General features: G+C 55.2%; 1 protein-coding gene across 2 annotated transcripts in view; it reads right to left on the bottom strand.

Annotated features, from left to right (window-relative positions):
- Positions 1–2,027: 2,027 nt before the first annotated feature.
- Positions 2,028–21,670, bottom strand: part of SYNJ2 (synaptojanin 2) — a gene marked incomplete at its 5' end in the record, with an annotated part of 74,265 nt that continues 54,622 nt past the window's right edge. Inside the window, 15 exons of one of the 2 annotated variants that reach the window (XM_081095111.1) lie at positions 2,028–3,059; positions 4,482–4,633; positions 7,127–7,235; positions 8,287–8,396; positions 9,752–9,883; positions 11,313–11,480; positions 11,903–12,071; positions 12,783–12,861; positions 12,965–13,183; positions 13,399–13,516; positions 14,767–14,923; positions 16,482–16,640; positions 19,261–19,453; positions 20,408–20,548; positions 21,240–21,321. In XM_081095111.1, the coding sequence (XP_080951237.1) occupies positions 2,388–3,059; positions 4,482–4,633; positions 7,127–7,235; positions 8,287–8,396; positions 9,752–9,883; positions 11,313–11,480; positions 11,903–12,071; positions 12,783–12,861; positions 12,965–13,183; positions 13,399–13,516; positions 14,767–14,923; positions 16,482–16,640; positions 19,261–19,453; positions 20,408–20,548; positions 21,240–21,321 (2,660 nt within the window). In that variant the 3' untranslated portion in view covers positions 2,028–2,387. The remainder of the gene's footprint in view (positions 3,060–4,481; positions 4,634–7,126; positions 7,236–8,286; positions 8,397–9,751; positions 9,884–11,312; positions 11,481–11,902; positions 12,072–12,782; positions 12,862–12,964; positions 13,184–13,398; positions 13,517–14,766; positions 14,924–16,481; positions 16,641–19,260; positions 19,454–20,407; positions 20,549–21,239; positions 21,322–21,670) is intronic. The other variant, XM_081095112.1, reaches the window with a different exon arrangement.

The following is a 21,670-nucleotide window of genomic DNA, read 5'->3' as shown; positions in this document are numbered from 1 at the left end:
AACTGCAACATCTTACAGAAAAATAATGAAATAAACGACAAGGTCACAGTAAAAAGCCCCGCGTGGGAGCATCAAAAAAACCCCAAAAATACAAACCCCACAGAATGACATTCCCGGTGCAGCTGCTCACTGGAGGTTATTCAACTGCCTTCCCCTAACCTAGGAAACCTACAGCTATGAAGCATCAGTTTAAAAAAATAAATAAGGCAATGCTAATTGTCTTCTTAAGAGGAAGTTGGTGTGAGAGCCTCATGCATCAACTCAAAACCCACTCTATGTACTGTTCACTGAACGTGAACACCTGTGATCAAATAATATTTGTTCAATTCTTCATGTTAAACTACTGGTCCTTTTTCTCGTGGCCTGCGTCCCGAGGCCCACACGGTTGTGTGTCACTACTTCCTGTTGGGTTCCTAAGTGCTACTTGTGTGACGAGCACCTGTCTCCACTGAGATTCAGTTCCTGTGCCACTCACTGGCTGCTGGTTTTCTAGAACAAAGAAGTACCTTGAGAATTAGGCCTGTTCCCACATTGCAAGCAACTGTTGTGGTACTGACTTTCCCCTGCTTTTCTAACTGATGGTTACATGTATCTGCTTTCAAATTCACCTCCTTTGGGTGGGAAAAAGCGGTTATAGAAAAAAAGAGTGATTGCATCAAGAAATCTTTGCTTCCATTTCTAATTGTTCTCCAGTAGCAACTGAATGCTGCAAATCATTGAACTTCTCCAAGCCTGCTGCTACCCATCCTGCTTGCTTGCTTCCGCTAACACGTTCAAGGATTATGTTATTTATCTGCACTTGTTAGAGAGGTAAAAATAATATGAAGCACTTACTACAGAAGGTGTCCTACCACCTTGGCCAGAAGCACCATCTTTTTTTGACGTGTCAACTCATGTACCCTGTTTATCTCGATGGGGCAGTAATGCCTTTTTCTTTGCTCATTTTTTAGGTGAAGTGAAATAATGTCATAGTTTTGTTTTTGTCTCGAGTGCCAGATGTAAATGATCTGCAGTGTACCTTGATAGTGGCCATGAGAAATAATTCTGGACACCCAGAGGTCTGATCAGCAAAGAGAGAGTGGTATTCCCTGGGCAAGACCATCCCTGCCACCCCAACCGTTAGCATTGAGTGTAGGAAGTCCCTGGTCACCTTAGGGCTAGCCCAGACTCATTGCTGTGTGACCCGATGACATGAGAGGCTCCTCCGTACGGCATGTGACACACGAAGATTTCTGCCAGTGAATTAGCAAAAACATACTATCTGCCCCAAATGAAACTCTAGGCCTTCTAACATTGTTTTTTTCAATGTGGAGCAGTATGGCGGTTTCTTTTTCAATGATTTCATAGGCAAGCAGTGGTGTTGGAGGCGTATAGGGAAAACGCAGGTAAAAAGCAGACCTAACAGACATATAGATAAGCCAATCCAGAGACACTGCCTGGGTTTCTTATGTAAAAGGGGCACCTGGTGCGTTCCTTCCTGACGCTGCAGCCACAGACCCGGCTAAAGCAGACAGTCATCATGCGTTCTCACATGTGTGCGTTTACCAGGTACAGACTAGAAGGGAAGAGAAGAATTCCCAAGGTTTCCTTTAAAAGGGGCTCGATAGCGTGTAAACACTGGCTTACGCAGCCCACCAGGGCTCAGGGCTGGAGCAGTCCACGGGGTGTGCATGTCGGAGGCAGGACACAGGTTCTTTAGCCGGGTTAAGCTCAGGTGAAGCTGATGGCATACGCTTCAGGGCCCCAAAAGGACAGACACTGTCTCCCGCACGGTCAAGGTTAACACAGACAGGCACATAAACAAACACCAGGGAGTGGGCAGCCCAGGCGTTGGGCGGCCCTCTTTGCTGCTCTGTCTCTGACTTTCTAACCTGGTGCGATGCGGGCAGGTGCGGCCCTTCATGGTCCCAACTACCTTTCAGTCTGATCCTTCCCTTATGCACCCACCCCCCGGGTGCTGCACCAAAAAATTACTCTGAATCTGTAAAATACAAACGAAATTAAAAAACACCACAGACACACGGAAATGGAACAACCATTTAAAATTCGGCGGGAGGGAACTTAGGCGTTATCCACTAATTCCCTTTTCTAAAACCCACACGCGCACTCTCGCAGGACGGTCTCCTTCCCAGGCCCCTGAGAGGAAACTCGAAATGCACACGTCTGGAATAAAACATACCTCGGTGGCTGAGCAATGACCTTATTGAATAAGAGACACGATTTTTGTAAACTACACAAGAGGGGGCAGAAGCACAAATGTTGCTTCAGTGCCTTTACATAGATGTCTCTTCTGACGGGGGGTTGAGGCCAACGGGCTTTTCTCTATAAAGCGATGCCTAAGGAGGAAGGCAGGCATTCTGCGAGAGCGCGCTGTCCACGGCTCCCACTCAGGTTTCCGCTAGTGGGTCGAACACCTGCAGCACCGTCCTCTTGTCCGTGTCGCTGATGGCGGCCCAGGGACCCAGGTCTTGGTGCCTGTGCTCCGGGGGCGGCTCCTCCACGGCCGAGCCACTGACCTGCAGTGGGGCTGTGTGTGCCCTCCTGAGGTTCCTGGTCCCCACGTCCAGGGGGTCAGAGCTCTTGGACAGCCAGGCGCTGTTCACCAGGTTAGGGTGCTGGAGAAGGCTCCAGAAGGGGTCCTGGCCATCACCCAGGAGGGAGGCCGCCTCTGGTCTGGGCTCCTTGTGGCCATCAGTCTGGGCGCCCCCGTCGGGCTGGTGGGCAGGGGGGCCGTCGCTGCGGAGGCCGCTGAGGGCCAGATCCTGGAGGAGCTGGCTGTGGGTCTGCAGCACCTGCAGGTGGAAGGCGGCGGGGGCCGACTTCTTCCTCCTCGGGGGCACCTGGGGCACAAGAGGCGGGACCCCCACGAGGGGCGGCGTGGCCCCAGCAGGGGCATCGGCTGGCACGGGCTTCCTCTCGGCGCCTCTCCTGGGCGGAAGGGTTCTTGGTTTGGGAACAGGAGGGACTGTCACAAGAGGAGGGGTTTCGAGGCTCGTCTCCGGGGACCCGATTGTGAAATGGACAGTCTGTTGCCCGAACTGTTCTTCCGGCGACGTGGGCTGGGGAAAGGCAGGATACAGAGAGTGAGAAGCCAGCATGGGGGTCGGGCGTCCGCGCTCAGCGTCAGCCAGGAGCCGCGGGGGACATTCTAGCAGATGCGAGATCTGAGAATGTCTGGGATGCGGCCATGTGACGGGGGTGGAAGAACACGGCAGAAACACACACACTGACCAGGAGGACCGCGGGGCCAATGGAAGACGAGTGCGAACTTGAAAACCAGGGCCACAGGAGTCACCGAGACGGACCCCCTTTGCTCCCTGAGGAGAAGGGGTGTCCCCTCTCCTTACTGACAGCAAACCCCTCTGCAGCTCTCGATCGAGGCCGCGGCGTTGCTAATTCACACCAGATAAGCGAACGCGGAGTCACCTCCGTCCCGGCGTCGGGCTAACTGAAGGACGCACGGTCCGCTTGCTCCTGGAATCTTGGTGTTTATGGAAGAACGGAAACCTTTACCGGACACTTCGCTGCCTTGGTTCTAATTCAAAACCACCCCAAAGACAACAGCCGCGCGGGGCGAAAGGAAGCTCTGCACCAGCGTGGCCGCCGGCAGCTGGGGCATCGGCCTTCAGCGTTTCCTTCGCTTCTTTAGGAAACACACGCAGGCACAGCCCCCCTCCCGCAGCCCCGCCACTGCTCCTGCGCAGCGGGCGGGAAAATGAACTCGTTTCTGCTCCTGGCTTTTAAGACAAAAGACGTAGCGAGGATGGAGGGGAAAGAGGAGGAAAATGACAGATGCCACAAGCCAAAGCGGGCAGAGGAGACAGCGAGCTGGGTACGCACGAGGCGCCCAGGCCCCGGCTCACACGTCCACGGGGGAAAGCAGAGGTCATCTGTCAAGACCGGCGAGGGGTTACCGAGTGTCCGGCACTAGAACACAGGTCAAACGGAAGGTCCAGATGCCTCTAGAGGTGCCAGTCTTTGGGCTGCTACTGTCCTGACAAACTCATGTCTCTGAAGCAGCAAGCAAGGCGGGGAGGCTTGGGAGCCAGAGCAGAACACAATCTGCAAGAAAAGTGGCGAGAGGAGCGGTGGGGCGGCCCGCGGCCCAGGCCGGCGCGGCCAGGACCCGGCATTGTTCTTCTAATGCAAACAAGACCTGTCCACGCGAACCCGGCACGCACGACACAGACCACACACAGACGGGAGTTCCGGGAACACGTGGGATCGGGCCTCCCCCCGTGGTTCGCTGTGGGGCCCAGCCTCCAAGCTGTTCCATGCGTGGCAAGAAGTCCCTGGCTTTTCCGCGCAGCCAGGGCCAGGGATACGGAGGAGAAAGCAATTGCCAAGCATCTTCCTCCAGGATGGGGCCGTCCAGGGACTCAGGGGTGTTTATGGAGAGACAGACTCAGCAGAGATGGGACCTTATCTCACCAGACGTTCGAGCAACTGAGGGGTGAGAGGCGGCTGCTGCCAGCTCTTACCTTCCCGGTCCTCCTGAAGGTCGGCTTCTTCATGGCAGGGACTCTGGGCGCGGGCCGGCGGGGCAGGAGCGGGGCTGCCCCCACCGCGGGCTCTGGCTTGGAGGACTCCTGGTCCCTCGGGGCCGTGGCGTTTAGGGCTTCCCCTGGGGGGCCTGGAACACACAAGTGCATGGCTGAAGCGCCCGGGACCAGGCAGTTCGCTGCACCATGAAATCTTTAGATAATCTACGTTCTGAGGGTAATTTATTGATGCAGTATATTTCCTTTTTTTTTTCTTTCTAAAAAAGATGCTTGAGGGTTGTCAGGACCAGCGAGCTAGCTTTGGCCCCCAGCTTCTCGTGCTCACCTCCCAAGCAGGGATGGTGAGCTGGGTCTGCAGTGGTCTCGATGGGGGATCAGTGACACCCTGACATCACATGCAGAGATGCGTGTGCGCTTCTCACGGGAGACGACCTAACGCTCCTTAAAACCTCGGCAGGGCCCGTGATCAAGAAAATGTTAAGTTCAAACTCCAGGTAGGTTTCAAAGTTCAAACCTCTCCTGCCTCCACATCCATAGCCTTCACACACACACACACACACACACACACACACACACACACACACAAGGCAATATGGCCTGGCCGGAGTGGCTCAGTTGGTCGGGCGTCATCTTGTGCACCAAAAGGTTGCTGGTTCGATTCCCAGTCAGGGCACATACCTGGGTTGTGGGTTCGATCCCTCGTCAGGGCATGTACAAAAGGCAACCGATCAATGTTTCTCACATCAATATTTCTCTCTCTCCCCCTTCCTCTTTCTAAACATGTCCTCAGGTGAGGATTAAAATATATATATATCTATACACTGAGTGGCCAGGTTATTATGACCGGCAAGATTATTATGACCACCCCATCAGTACAATGAAGTGAATTAGTTATGCAAATAATAATAATAAAACCTTGAGAGTATTTGCTTAGGAAGTTTTCAATATTCAATATTTTTGGAAGTGTCAATGATGTACTGACGGGGTGGTCATAATAAACTGGCCGGTCATAATAATCTGGCCACTCAGTGTATATATATAAAAGCCTAAGTGACCGTCCGACCGGTAGCTATTACACGCACTGACCATCAGGGGGAAGGCGCTCAAAGCAGGAGCTGCTGAGCTCGACTGCCAGTTTTGGCCTGATCCCTGCAGGCCAGGCCAAGAGACCCCACCTGCTGGAGGGACCCTGCTTACTCTGCAGATGCCCTTTGAGCCCCGGCACCACCCAGGTGCAGCCGGCCAGGTAGGGATCATGGGAGGTTGGCTCCAGGGTGTGTCTGGCCTGTTTCACCCAGTCCTGCCCCGCCAGACACCTTCTAATTAATTTATTTTCAATGTGCACGAATCCGTGCACTGGGCCTCTAGTAGTAATATAATTCACACACCATAAAATATACCCTTTTAAAGAACAGTCCTGCAACCATCACTGTCTAATTCCAGAACATCTTCGTCACCACCAAAACCCCACACATACCCATAGCACTCTTTCCTCATTCCCTCCTCTCTCTGCCCTGGAAACACTAGAACGTTCTGTCTCTAGATTTGCCTGTTCTGCATGCAGTGTGTGTGTGTGTGTATACATAGCATATATTTTCAAGATTCACCCATGATGTAGCATGTATTAGTACTCCATCCTTTCTTATGGACAATATTCCATGGTATGTTTATACCACGTTTTATCCATTGGTGGACACTTGAGTTGTTACATACAATTATAATTATATTTAAAAATAATAACAGCCTTGACCGGGTAGCTCAGTTGGTTAGGTGTCATCCCGATATAGGGTTCAATCCCAGGTCAGGGCACATGTAAGAATCAACCAATGAACACGTAAGTAAGTGGAAAAATAAACTGATGTTTCTCTCTCCGCCCCCCTTCCTCTCTCTCCTTAAAATCAATTAAAAAATCAAAAAATATAAATTGATATTGAATATTTATTTGAAAATACATTTAAATTAAAAAGAATCCACTTGAGGTGAAGTTATGCTACAACAGTGCTTCTCATCCTCGTACTTTCTGCCCTCTTTCAATGTTATCTGAAAATTCCAAATAAGTTGGATATCCAGGCTGAAAACAGATCAGTCAGTTGTACTGCATGCTCTCGCCCCTCCCAAAGCCCAACATGTTAGTGACCAGTGATGTGAACGCAGGGGGGGAGGTTCTAAGGCAAAACATGACTAACGCGGGTTGAGTGAAGTGACAGCAGTTACGTGAACAGGCAGTTCGTTGACATCAAAGAACCTACAGTTGCTGGTGATTTAAAAAGTGGGTTTTGTGTCCGGGACAGGGATGTGCACCTCACCCCCCTTCTTCAAGCAGGATGGGTTAGCGCCTGGAGCACTAACCTTTTCCAACATTCATTTTTGTTTATGCCAAGCTCTCCCTTAAGTACTTCTCAACAACCCTGGGATTCTTTTTATATACTTACTGAATTTTAAATATATAACTTTAAATGGACAATACATCTTAGTAGTGGAATTCTACAAAATGTTGCTAATGGGAGCTTTCGTGTAATACTGCCTTTAGGAAAGAATTATTTTCTCCCCTCGGCCCCGTTTAGCAGGAAGATGAAAAGCAGAACAGGAGCTCCCCGGCGGGAGGAGGCCCCGGGAGCACCTACCGCCTCTGGCCTCCAGCAGACACCGGATGGCGGCCTCCGCCTCCTGGGCGTTGGTGGTTTTGATCTGCTTGACGTTGTAAGGTTTGCTGATCCCTGTCCTGGCCTTGGGCTTGAGGGCAGATGAGGAAGAGAAGCGTTACTAACACAGGCAGGAAGCAGCCGCACCGGCCAGCTCCCCGCCCACGGATCTGCACCTGGGCCGCCAGCCGTGAGGAGCACACAGTCCTGTCTGACCGCGTCCTCAAGCCCCTGCCCCGAAGCCGTGCTGCCAAGAGGAGGAATGCGACACTGTTCGAGCGGGGACCCTCACCGGTTTCTGCAATGTGGACAAGCCAACCTCTAACCTTTCGGTAACCAGGAAAGAGCCAGAAGCCTATCAGAAGGCATTTTACGGCCCAGCTGAGTTATTAAAACACCTTCCAGATCTGTTTACTATAAAGTGCCTCTTCCACCTCTTCACCCGTTTAAACCGCAAGGTCCCCTTTGCTGACCTGCCTTCATGCCTCTGAACGCCCTGCTGGGACCGCATGGACGTTGGGCCTCCCCTCTGTCCCTGTCCTGGGACACAGTAGCTTCCACCCAGCACCCAGGCCTCCTCCCTCCTTCCTCGCCTCCACCTACCGTCTCTAGCAGCCCTGAGCCTCCTCTGGAACGCCACCTCTCCACCCTCCAGAACTGTTCCTATTCCTAGAGCCCCTCCCGCGTTATTTAGGCCATTGGATCTGCTTTAGCCTCTTCTCTCCGCTACCTTCACCCCAGAGCCATCATAATTTTGTCCAGCAATGGATCGGAATGTCTCCTACTTTCCCTTCCACCACGAACTGCTCCGCACACCACGGTCAGAGCCAGGCGTCGGGAGACAGAGAAGCAGGTGAGTCTGGAGGCCAACAATCCCACCACACGGGACACTTGGCTTTTTCATCAACGTGATTCCTCCCCCGTGCCCTGCACGGCCATTTAAAAGCCCATAAAAACATGCCACTAAGTTATGGGCTGTTGGGGTGAGTCGTGGGCAGTTAGAGGGTTAGAGGCAGAAATCGGTGTATGTGCTGCATGGGAGTGAGCCCGTTTGAGAGGAGGGGCCGAGGACGAACCACAGGCCAACCCCTGGGATCTGACCCGTCCCCGCTTCCCTGCGAGCCGCACGCACAGCGACTCACCACCTGCTGAGGCGCGCCCGGCAGCAGCTTCGCCGTCGGCAAGACCGAGTACTGCCCGTGGGTGCCGGAGATGGAAACGTCCGAGGCCGACTTCTTCACCATGAGGCCTGCTGTGAGAACCAACAAGGCAGTCAGCCTCAGTGCCGGCCGATGCGTCCCGGCCCAGCCGCGGTGGCAGAGAGGAGAGCGAGGCAGTGGCGCAGGGCAGGGAGGGGCTGCGTGCTCGGCTGGGGGCATCAGAGGCCATGAGCGCCCCGATTCCCCCTCTAACAGCTCCTCTGTGGACACAGGTTCTCTGGGAATGCATTATTCCATGTCACTGTTAATGTAAATGTGAACCTGAAGTCCTGGGGGACTCGCATGTGGTGGAGTCAGGTCGCTTTGGGCGGATTAGAATACACTATTGTGACGAGGACCCAATTTTTAAAATGTGTTGTGGGCAAAAATAAAAAAAAATCCCAAAGCAGCGGATACTCTATGCTGAATTACACGTGCAGCCATTAACAGGCCACGTTCCAGAACAACACGCAATGACACAGACATTAGGTGAAGGGCAAATGACCAAACAAAAAGTTACCAACTTTGTAAAAAACATGGAAATAAGAAGTTGCCTGCGGATGTCGATATGCATAATTGGAGAAAGGCTAGAAGTCATGTGATTCACAGCTATTATCTCTAGGTAGTCAAGTGAAATTAAGAATTTACTTCTTTTTTATATTGACCTATTTTTTATACGTTTCCCACAGAAATATATAGCATTTAACATTTTTATTTATATTTTATTTTCTGAGTATCAACTAGCTTGCCATTGATTATTATTGCGACATAAGCTAAGTTGAACCCGATTCTGAAAGTAAAGTCTTAGCAAAATCCAGGTCTAATTGCCACAATTTGGGGGGGGGGGTGCAGGGGGGCAGTAAACAGCAAAGGGAACTAGCAACTGATGAGCAGCACGTCCCAACTGTATCAGGTACTGATGACAGGCTGGTGGGAAAAGCACTGTGTTCTGAGGGGCCAGGAGGACCCTCTCCTGGGGGCCTAGGCTGGGAGGAGCGTGTCTGCAGGTCCGAGGCAGTGCCTGGAGCCAGCACTCAAGGGGAGAAGATTCTGGAAGACGCTGCGGGGCTGGGGGTAGAAGCTAAAAAGCGCCCTCTCTTGGCCGAGCCCCGGTTTCCCATTCTCCGCGGAAGCAGCTAGAAGCAGAGCGCAGCCACAGGAGGACCGGGACGGCCTCACAGAGGATCGCCGACTGCACCTCCCATTTCAAATGTCACGGATTTAAGACAACAAGAGGCCCAAGGCGGGCGGAGGGCAGAGGGCGGAGGGCAGAGGGCAGAGGGCAGGGCGCACGTGGGCCCGGAGGCCGGGAGGTGACGCAGAGCCGCTGGTGCAGGAGCAGGAGCAGGAGCAGGAGCAGGAGGTGCGCAGCCACTCCCAGAGGCAGAGCCCACGCAGTGGGTCTTACTTGGAGGGGGCGGCCTCTGCGGCGGGTGAGGCGGCCGCGGCCTGTTGGGGACCGACAGAGACCTACTTGGCGAGCGGAGGTGGTCCCCCACGGCTTCCAGCTCCTGCTTTAACTCCACCAGGGCGGCATCATCTGGAGGACACGGCGGAACGGAACGGGAGGGAGGTGAGTCGGGTGGGGCTCGGGTGTGCGGAGCCACCTGGGGCAGGAGGGCTCCCCGAGGAGCCGAAGTGTCCCCCTGGCTGCCGGGCCCGGGAGGGCAGGACCCAGTGCCTGCTGGGAGCACTCAGGGAACCTCGACAAGACTTGCCCAGACGGGAGAGACACCGAAAATGTGAGAGTACAGAGAGGTGTTTCCTCCTGAAACCACCCCCAGACGTCCGCACCGAGTAGAGGCGGCAGCTGGAAGCCAGAGCCCTCCTTCTAAAGCCCTGGCTCTACACACAAGACAGCTGTTTGGGACACTGAGAACCATCGCACGTCTCGGCCCGCAGGGCAGCCCCCAGCCCCAGCCCCTCGTGTGGAGTGTCCCGGGCACTCAGGTCCCAAACACTTAGCCCTCCTGACGCACCCAGCCAAAGCCTTCCGGGCTCAGAGCAGCATGAGGAAGTGCTGCTTGTGTTCCATTACACATGCATGTATCACATGTAAACGCACAACAAGTTCAGGTCCTATCTCACACGACAACGCAGCCTGGTCCATTCATTTTGGCTCCAACACCCCATCCCTCAAATCCATCTGGACGCCCACCAGGTGGCTGGGCAGCCCACACAGCCCCTGTTACTCCAGTCTTTATTCAAAGAGGCACCTGGCCCTGGCCTGTTCGGCTCAATGGAGAGAGTGTCAGCCTGCGGACTGAAAGGTCCCAGGTTCGATTCCAGGTCAGGGCCCATGCCCCAGTTGCGGGCTCGATCCCCAGTAGGAGGTGAGCAGAAGGCAGACAATCAATGATTCTCTCTCATCATTGATGTTTCTATCTCTCTCTCCCTCTCCCTTCCTCGCTGAAATCAATAAAAATGTATTTCAAGAAAACTATTCAAGAGTCAACTATACTATATAATCTAGGGACGTGTAGTTCAATCCTCATGCCTTTCAGTCAATGGTGATATAATGATGCTAATGTAGATATCATTAATTACATATATGTACATGTATAAGTACATAATGTATAAAATTGCTACTATATAACAATATAATGTTATAGGAAAATAAGACCAGCAACTTAGCACACAGATATTGAGCATGCCTCTTCCAGGACTGAATCAGAAAAGTTTGGGAGAGAAAAATCAAATCAAATGTAAAATCAGTTCAGAGCTGTGGCCATTTGAATACACAGGAGAAATGGGAATTATCACGAATCTGGGATATTAAAGGGGCACCGAAAATTGTAAAACACAAATCACCGGAGAAAACCACCTTCCCAGGGCCCCGTGCCTGCCGCTTGCGGTGACCGCGTGGTTTCGCGCTCGTGGGGCGGCGCACTGCCTGTGGCATCATGCAGCGATGCTGAGAAAAGAGCGAGCTCGGGCCCAAGGCTGTTAGAAAGGGAAGGCCCAGCTACCTCTGTAGGTCGGATGCTGCTTCTTTTTGGGGAGCGCAGGTGACTTGCTGGGCGGTGCCGCCATGGAGCTGGGGGTATCGGCAAGGTCGTCCCCGCCCAGCTCACTGTCTGAGACCACAGGCTGACTCAGTTCATCCAAATAGTCTTCGTCCTCTTCGAGAATATCCCCTTGGGAACAAGGGAGCCACAGACGATTAGGGTGGAAGGCCATCACTTTCATGGGGCCTACCTTGACCCCGTGGTGTCAGAACCCCTCGGCCCACCTGCTAGCAGACCACGGGAGCCCACGTGACCCCAAGGACGGGCCCCGCATTCCATTCATGCCTGGGACGGGGACCAAACTGAAGCCCCGACATCCTCAAAACCACTGCTTTCAAGTAGGGTTCGACGTCTCCGGTCCTAGTTGCCGTTTCACACATCATCCTGCACACGCACGCTGCCCACCTCATCGCCGGGGCAAACCGCACCGCAGCCCCCGTGTCCGTCCCCAGGCCGTGCTCGGAAGGGCTCCTGACAGCCCCGCCCATGGCTGGGAGCACGGCCTCCTGCCCGCCTCGCCACCGGCCAGAAGGCCGGCCGGGGCCACTCACCCTCCGACTCGTAGTCCGAGCTGGTGAGGTCGAAGCCCTCCTCCAGCAGGCAGGAGTTGGCGGTGGGCGACACGGGCGCCAGGCTCTCCCGCTTCCGCAGGATCTCGGCCTGCAGCCCTGTCAGCCAGTCTTTGGTCTTCGGCCGGATCTGCACGGCCCTGCCTTTCACCTGCGAGGGACAGTGCGGCCCAGTGAGCGCGGCGGCCCAGGGCTTCCCGCTCCAACGCAGGTGTCGGAGGCCGGGCCGGCTTCACGCCGCCAGCACAGCGGAGGGTCCTGGCCCCGGGCAGGCTCGCGCTGGGTCTAAGTAGAAGTCAAACCCTCGTCTTCAGCTTTTCGTTCCGCGTGAGTTTAAAATCGACCGGGGCATCGTCAACACGGAAAACCCTGGGCAGCCTGCTCCAAAATGCACCCTCTGAAAGGCGGGAACCTTCTGCCAAGGGCCACTGGATATTGATAACACCATTTGCAGACGACGCAAAACGACCAGCTTAAAAATTAGCCTGCCGTACTGGTCAAACATTTAATTCAGTCACCCCTAACGCCTGGGCCGGGGCCAGACCAAATGGTTTCTTTTTATACGGCCCTCGGGCCAGACGTTCCCCACCCCGCTCTAAAGAGAAAGACAGCAACACTCCCACACGCAGGCGTGAGCACGGACAGACCCAGGAGCCCAGCGGGAGCGAGACTCCAAAACTTGTTCTTTCTCCGAAACTCTGCAAGCAGCCTGGGCTGGGCATTAGGCAGCTCAACAAAGGCACCAGGATGAGGTGCCCGGTGAAGGGTCCTGGCCTCTGCCCTCACGCAGCGCCTACCCCTAAAGACACGGCGAGGAGAGGGGCCGCATGGCCTGAGGACGCACAGGACCCAGCGGCCTCACCTTCATGCCGTCCACATCGAGGACGCTGAGAGCCGAGTGACTGTCCGCAAACGTCACCAGCATCTGCCCCTGGTTGATCCTGGAATAAAGGAAACAGTCCCGTCAACCCCGAGAGAGACTCGGCCGCTCCCACGGCCCGGATGCCACCCCCGCGGACGCCCGCCGGGCGGGGCAGTGGTCACCTGACAAGAACGATCGTCCCGTAATTCTCCAGGGTCTGCATGAGCTCGGTGCGCACGTCCTCAGGAAACTCGTCTTTCTCCTCGGAGGTGGGCGACTGGAGGTTGATGACGACGGTGGCGTCCAGGGGGCCCTGGAAAGAGGACACTTCCTGGAACACCCTCTCCCGGGCACCCACGTCAACTTCTTGAACTTCCACCTCCACGATGGCCAGCACGGGTCTGTGTTAGACACGGAGGGAAGACGGGCAGCCATTAGCCCGGGCGCGACAGCCACACCGCACCCCTCAGTCCCCGGAGCTCCTGTGAACAGACACCGCCAACAGCCCCCGAGGCGGCCCTAGAGGGCCCTGCGGCCTCGCGGGGCGGTCCCGGGGTCTCCGTCTTCCTGGGGGGCTCAGCAGAGGAGCGTGTGCCCAAGGCAGCGAGGACCGTACCTGTGGTCCGACGCCTGCAGCTCCGCTCGGCCGTAATACTTGAGGGATCCGGGAGACCAGGTGTGTCTGACCTTGGTGTCCGCATCGAGGTCGCTGTCTAGGAGGTTGAGCTCTCCAGCTACCCACAGACAACACAACATGGTATCAACACAGACGAATGCCGAACACAGAACGGGTACCACAGGGACGGGCCACGCGTGTCTCAGACTCGTTCGCTCTAACCCCGTGGACCTGGGGTAAGGAGCTTCTCCCATGTAGATTGTCCAAGACAGTAAGCCAGCCCCGCCCGCATCCTCCCCCGTGGGCACAGTGGGGGGGTGGGGGGCACAGAAATCACGCTGTGGGGCTTCCGTCCGGAGCACAGGGACACAGGTCTGCAGCCCTCTGCACAGCAGGAGATGCCAGGCCAAGGCTGGGGGCACAGGCTGCTCGGTGCCCCAAACTGATCTGAACTAAACGTATCTTTCAATCTGCAGATGTGTCTTCCTGGCTTTGACATCTCAGCAAGTGTCTCACCAGAGAAGTTCAGCGGTTTATGTCCCAGATTACAGGGGGTTTAATTGTATTTTATCTTCTTCTTATTTTTTAAACATTTAACTTATTTGAAAATAATTTCAAAATTATAGAAAAGTTCAAGGAACACCCATACATCCTTTTCCCAGGTTCCATTTTGCTCCATTTGCTTTCTTTAAAATTACCTTTACTGTTGAAAGTATTATAGACGTTCCCCCCGGCCCCCCCTTTTTTTCCCATTGACCCCTTCGACCCGCACCCGCTCCTCCAGGCCTTCACTACACTACTGTCCGTGCCCACGGGCTACGCATCTATGCATACAAGGTCCCCGGTTAATCACGCCCCCCCAACCCCCCACCTTCCTTCTAATTTTAAATCAACTGCACTTCATAGCTGGGATCATCGGTCCAGACAGACTGAAGCTAAATGACAGCAAACCCTTCTCTCTCCCCCGTTCGGTTCGGAACCGGGGCTGTGGCAGATGAGGGTGTGGCGGGAAGGAGCGGCCTGGGTGGCGGGCAGCTGTGTGGGGCAGGCAGCGGGAAGGCGTGGCTTCTCTCCTGTTCCCCACTGGAACAGAGTGGGCGGGGTGGGGTGGGGGACAGCTGTGGTGCAGGGATGGGGAGTCAGGAGCAGGTCCTTGCAGACCGGTCTCTAGAGAGAGGACGGGGGGAGCTCCCCAAAGCGTAACCTCCGAAGCGCAGGGGCCGGCGCTGGGATGACCTTGGGCAGCTTCGGGTTGTCAAGGACACGTTCCTTACATAAGAGTGTCCGGCTGGATCAGCGTGGCTTTCCCTTGTGGTGCTGACCGCCCCCCGCCCCCACCAGCCCTGAGAGCGCACGGCTCCCCCGCACCTGTCCGGTCGAAGGGATGCCTCTTCCTCCACCACAGCACCCTGTCCGTCCAGGCCGGGGTGCGGCATTTGTCGCTCGTGTCGTAGGCAGCGGAGCCGACGTCGTACTTGTAGGTGGGCCCAAAATCAATGCTGCCTTCGTGGAAGTCTTTAAAAATCTAGCGGGAGGAAAAGAGGCCGCACACTCAGCTGGTTCTCTGATTCCTAAGTCACAGAGCCCACGTCACATTTACAAACACGTCTGAAACGGGACACGTGTGTGCCTCTTCATTAGCAAAACAGTGAGGACCGTCTGTCTGTCTGTTCACCTGTCTGACGCACTGCCACTGGGCGCACCGCCTCCCCCAACACCCGACCTATGACACTGTCTGCTCGTTGGCCCCACGGACAGTGACAGCACGAGGCAGGGATGCCCAGCCACACCCAGCAAGGCCTTAACCGCTGTTTGTTAACTAGGCGAATGGTGTGAACAGAAGCCCAGAACTGAAGTCGAGCTCTCCTCCGTCTTCCTTCCGCTCTGGGTCCAGCCTTGGTTCCGGGGGAGGCCCGGGAGCAGCCGCCTGCTCGGTGCATGAGTGGGAGGGTGCGGAGGACACTGGTGGGAGGAAGCAAGAGCAACCTGTCCCAGGAAGGAACGGCGTGCTGACATTCCCACCTGGCCACCCTCAGCGCCCGTGCCTGGCAGGGCTGAGGGGATGGGCAGGGAGCACCTGGAGGAACTCCGGAACCTCGCTGAAGGAGAGATCTGACTTCCCAGTTCTCATGCATTTTAACCCGCTGCCTTCTCAAAAGGGAAAGGGAAGTAGCTGTGATTCCCTCACCACAGCCCGGCTGCGGGAAGGCTAACAGGCACCAGTATTAGCTGGAGGAGGGGAGAAGTTTGGGGGCGCCTGGAGGCTAGCCAGGGTGACCTTGCAGAGCTGAGGCCGTCATGGCCCACGGAGTCACTAAAATCGGCACATGGGTCACGTAAGGGGAAAGCATGAGCTGTGTAGTTCCAGTCTTGGACAGCATCAGAGCTCTGTTACGGACCCCCGCGACCTTGGATGAATTATTTGACCTTAACCTCAGTTTGCTTGTCTATAAAATGGGTATAATAACTAATTTGTAGGATGGCCTTGAGAATTAACCATATAAATATATATATATATATATATATATATATATATATATATATATATATATATATGTCTAATTAGTTAGTGTCTTCACCAATGAGAAATAGAGATATCACCCAAATCCAGTACTTTGAGCAGAGTCTGAAGTGTCCCTTGCTGGTTTAGAACAGCTGAAGGACAGCAGTCCCTGCAAGGTGAGCACATGAGCATGAGCGGGTCGCTCAGACGCTGCGACGGGGCCATTCCAAGCTCAGATGCTGTGACTCCCACTGAGTGCAGCTCTCTTCTGGTTTGACAAAGGACAGCAACCCCCCTCCCCCCACAGAGCACAGGCCTCCTGCTGCCTCCAGCTCCTGCAGCTGCCTGCGCTGTGCTTTCACACGATGGCCCCTGCACCGTGAGAGGACACAGACCCGAACACAGCCCGTGAGGGGGGAGCAGGACGTGTGTGTGTGAACGGACAATCACACACATTTCCTACAACGTCATGATCCTCTTCACTCCTGGAACTTACCTTGCCAGACACGCGCGTGCACATTTCGTAGATCTTATCCCCTACTGGGGCAGCTGCCAAAACTGCTTTAAAAGCACAACTTACTTTTCCACTGGATTTCTGCAGCTGTAGCTGATCAAATTCCAGAAGTTTCTTCCAGTCTTGGCGCTTAACAAAATAGAAGACTTCTTCGTACGTGAGATCGATGCGGTAGTTGAAGTCGCCACACCAAAACACGTAGTCATGAGAAAAGATGTTTCTTCCCTAAAATGTAAAGAAAATTGTAGTCGTTCAGGCCCATCGTCCAGGGAAGGTGGGAGGGGCAGGAAAGCTCACCGCCAGGCGACAAGCAGACGCATTTTCTTAAATGTTACTTTGAAAAGGTCTTCTGCTAAAGTGTCTTATGTTTCACTCATCCCTGAAGCCTGCGGGGAGCTCCTATGAGGCTTACTGTTTATTCTAAATAATCATGTTTTTGAGTGGTTTGGAGAAATTTCCCACTCTTCCCGGTGGCATGGCTGCCAACACCTGCTCTGCTGATCCCCCCGATGGGCAGGCTGAGCTCCTGCCTTTACATCCAGACCCTCAGAGCCGCCCAAACAGTCCGGGCTGTGAGGATGAGGTTTAAGGAAATCAGTAAAATCGCACAGGACACACAACTTCATAAACCTTCATGGATTTCATACATTTTCTGGTTTTGTTTTTTTGTTTTTCCTTTTTCCTCTTTCTTTTGTTAATCCTCACCCAAGGATATTTTCCCATTGATTTTTAGGGAGAGTGGAAGAGAGAGGGAAAGACAGAGAAACACTGATGTGAGAGAAACACATCAACTGGTTGCCTCCTATACACACCCCGACCAGGGCCCGGGCCAGGGAGGAGCCTGCAACCAAGGTATGCGCCCTTGGCCGGAATCAAAGCCGGACCCTTTGGTCCACAGGCGACGCTCTATCCACTGAGCCACACTGGCCAGGGAAGGATTTCATACATTTTCATCCGTGACCCTCCCTCCCCACCTCGCCCTCCCTCCCGCAGGAATCACGGTGAGAGTGGCTGCTTCCTATCACCTGTCCCCAGGGCTGGGCTCTGTTCCGGCACAGTGCCCTCACGGCCGCCCCTGAAGCACACGCTGCTGGCTCTTCTTCCAGGTTAAAAAAAAAGTTCAGGAAAACTGGCTGAAGGCTACACAACTAGCGTGTGATAAGGACAAGAGCTGAACGCGGCTCCCAAATCTGTTTCTGTTCTGCCACACTCTGTGGCATCCCCACTCCCCCAACCCACAGCAATCATCTGGGCAGAAGATCAGAGTGACCAGGACCACATACAGCGAGTGCTGGAGCAGGCCGTCCAGACCTTCTGTGGTGATGGAGGCGGTCCCGCCCGCGCTGTCCGAGATGGGACCGCCAGCTGCCGCAGCCTCCGAGCACTTGCAATGCGGCCAGTACGGCCGAGGGAGTTTCGCTTATTTTTAGTTAATTTCCATGTAAACAGCCATCATGTGGCCAGTAGCTACTGGACAGTGCAGGTGTGGAGTACTGACTTCTAGGTACCTTCGTTATTTCCACTGTTGAAAAAGGAGCTATATATCTTTTAATTACTTTGAGTGTGTCCTTCCAGTAGGTCATATTTTGAATGCACTGTGAAGGGACAAGGTTGGGCTTTTAAAATTACACAGACACACAAGGAGAATATGCATAATGCCCTACATCAGTGATGGCAAACCTTTTGAGCTCGGCGTGTCAGCATTTTGAAAAACCCTAACTCAACTCTGGTGCCGTGTCACATATAGAAATTTTTTGATAGTTGCAACCATAGTAAAACAAAGATTTATATTTTTGATATTTATTTTATATATTTAAATGCCATTTAACAAAGAAAAATCAACCAAAAAAATGAGTTCGCGTGTCACCTCTGACACGCGTGTCATAGGTTCGCCATCACTGCCCTACATGGTCTGGAAAATGACCAAGTGCCAATTTCCCAAACTCATTTGTTTCTTCTTCAATCCAAGACCCAAACACGACGACGAGGACTGCAGCCCTCATTACTGAAAACGAGGGGCTTTTCGCTTTCAGCGCTTGTGCCGCCTCGTAAAGGAGAAGCCAGGTTTCAGGGATCTGGCTCCCGACAAAGAGCTCTGGGACCTAATGGGCCGTGTTGCTGGCACTGTGGCAGGCACGGCTGAGGTCTCTCCTCCCTCCGGGAGACAGGTGGCTTGCAGCGGGCTGAAGGCGTGCGGGCCAGGTTGGCACAGAACACAGAACTTTCAAACCTGAGTGTGGAGGAAAATCTGCCGGCTGCAGAATGGAAAGCTCTGGATCACCACTAGAGGGCAGCGCACCGCACGTCACTGGTGACCCTGCGACCACAGGGGCCATCCAGGGCTCCTGAGCCGAAAGCTGCCTGGTTCTGAAAAGGGGCCTTATCTGAGCCACCACAGAACGGATGTGCCAAGACTGTGAATCTCAAGAGAACTGAGGCTTGTGCTGTTCTTCACCAGCTCGGACGAAGAGCGGACACATTGGTTCTCCTGCCCCATTCCACACGCTCGAATCAGAAACCGGAAAATGCACATAAGAAAACGCAGGGTATTAAAGACATTGAAGAGACGTATGAAGATGAGGCTTGGTCCTCCAGGCCGGACGCCTGGGCTGGCCTCCACTGTGCCAGCCGAGGTCACTCCCTCCCCCAGCACACGTGCCCCAGGCGGGGACCCTGCTCTGGGGGCGTCCCCAGGGCCTGCCCGTATTCTCAGCTCAGAAGCCGGCGTGTGGGGAACTGAGCGCGGAGGCCAGAGCGTGCCCCATGTCCTGCCGCGCCCTCCCCCCCCCCCCCCCCCCCCCCGCCGGCCGCTGCCCGCGGCCCGCCGCCCGCCAGCAGCCCTCACCATGGGGAAGCTGAGCTTCTGGGTGATCTCCCTGTAGTCCTCGTTCCGCTCCTTCACCTGCGACTGCCCGGCCGTCAGATGGCTGCACACGAAGCAGAAGCTGGTGCTGTGGAACTGGAAGCGGATGCCCACGGCGCCCTTGTTGCCCGCCTTCCCGCCCATGCCCGTCTTCACCGTGTCGATGGCCACCTCCCTGGAACAGAATGAGCACAGGCGGTGGCTTTAGTGACTTCGGGGAAGCGCGTCGACCTGTTCGGCTCCAGAGAAGAGCCAGGCCGCAGCCCGAGGCTGCAGCTGAGGACTCCAGACCACCTGCTCGGAGCGTTTAATCCCGTCTTCAGGCGCCAGGCCCCACAGTGACTGGCACGACCACTGCCAGCTCTGCTGTCCCTGACCTCCTCCCGCACTGGCACTGCCGGCAGCCGCCCGTGGGTCTGGGGTGCCTCTCCCACAGCCCCCACTCTCAAGGGCTCGGCACCCACAAAAGCACCCCACAAAGTAGCCGGAAGCCGGCCCACCTCCATCCCTGCTTCCTGATCCCAGTGCTCGCTGGCAGCACGGACAGCACCACCCGCCACCCCGCCCGGCTTCCCTGCAAAGCTCAGGAGGTGCCACCAGGGCATCAACATGTTTAAGGAGCAGGGAGCATCCAGGGACTTGGCCGGGCTGGACAGGTGGTTCAATGCAGACTCCTGATCGCCTTAAAGTGCCAACGTACAATGCACACGAGTGGGTGCGCAGGTGACAGACCGAGGCCCACACTTGCTGCAGAGGCTTTCTGTCCATGTGTCTTAGATTTTTTTTTAAAAAAAGAGGCAAAGCATTGGCATTTCCTGCTGAGTTACTCAGCTCTTGGGTCAGAGGTTTCCTGACTAAAATGTCAACAAGGCATTATCCGTCCCTTCCCTTGTGCAGAGCCGAGCTGGGTGACATAAGACTCCTGAAGGGGCCCAGCTTCCTAAGCTACCTGGCCCCATTGTGGCTTGTGCACTGCTAGACAATATTCTATTCAGCCTAGTTTCTCCTGGGGGTTTGCTTCCATTTATCTAGAATAATGGCAGGACGAAGAGGAAGCCAGAACAAAGCACCATGACCAACGACCCCCCCGCCTCCCCCCCCCCCATGCTCGGAAACTCCAGGCTCCTACCTGATGAACGGCACGTGGTAGGGACGGACAAAGATGTAGAGACAGACGCCCACCAGCTGTGCCGAGGTCAGGAGAATGTACCTATGGGAGCGTGAGATGGCTTTCTGAAGCTGCTCGCCCCACATCTTTCTGTTGGTGGTGCTGGGAGAGAAAAGACAAGGACACCAGTGACCGTCGGCTGGCCGTGGGTTCTCCCCCTCCAGCCCGCCCGCCCGCCCGCCAGCCCCAGCCTGATCCTTTCACACGCGTGACGCCCCTCAGTGGCCCTCACTGTCAGGGTCGGGCTCCCTGCAGCACTGGACTGGCCGTTTGTTGCTGGCTGCGTCACACCCACCAGCAGTACTCCCCACCCCGCCACCTGGAGCCCAGCACAGGGCCCTGCTCCGAGGAGCTCCACAGAGTCAGGGCTTATGATTTGTTCAGAAAGTTCCTGAAATGAAGCTGTGCCAGTTCAGGAAAGAAAAGGTGTCGTTGACTTTATACCCCACGTGAATCAGGGGTGGGGAGAAGAGCAGTGCCTCCTCCCACACTCCTCTCCCCTCCCCCCGGGAAAGGTGACTCAGCACACTCCACGGACTTCCACCCACACCCTCCCGCTCACAGCAGGATGCAGCCTGCGTGGCCAGAGGCCGCAGCTCAGAGAGTATGCTCCCCGACCGGCAACTTCTCCCTCCCTTAGCAGAGAAAGAGGCGTGGGGAAGGGCAGACAGCGGCCCCTCCGACCGAGGGGCCCAGGCCAGCAGACACAGATGGCCCGTGGCCCTGCACCTGACCCAGGAACCCTCAGGGAGTTTCACGTCTCTCTCCTGCACCCTGGCGCCCGGCCGCCTACCTGGCATTGACGATATTCCCCGCACTCAGTTCCACCATCTCTTCAAACCCCACGGCAAATATGTCAGCTGGGCTGCTGTCATCTGGGGGCAAGGCAGGAGATGAAGAAAGTCAGACCCACCATGGCCCGCCTTAGCTCAATCGTGGGGCGCCCCATTGGCCTGTGGGTGCAGGTATCCCTCTGCCCAGGTGCACTCATCCAGTCCCCTGGGCGGAGCTCCGCACAGGCCCACAGCCCCTCCATGCCCTGCTGTGCACGTGGCCTTTCTCATCTGCATCCTGGGGCGGGTGCCTGCACCTCACGAGCGGCCATGGTGTCAATCAGAGGCCGTGTGAGCCCCACCCTGCCAGGTGTGTCCTAAGAGCCTCTTCCTCCCGGTGACGTCACAGGCCTCACACCTTCTCCCCAGGTTCCAGGGGCAGGCACTGTCT

The sequence above is a fragment of the Myotis nattereri genome (genome assembly GCF_964212035.1).
Source record: "Myotis nattereri genome assembly, chromosome: 6".
NCBI classification, from domain to species: Eukaryota; Metazoa; Chordata; class Mammalia; order Chiroptera; family Vespertilionidae; genus Myotis; species Myotis nattereri.
Note: the sequence above shows the minus strand (reverse complement) of the source record. Positions and strands in the feature narration are given on the sequence as shown.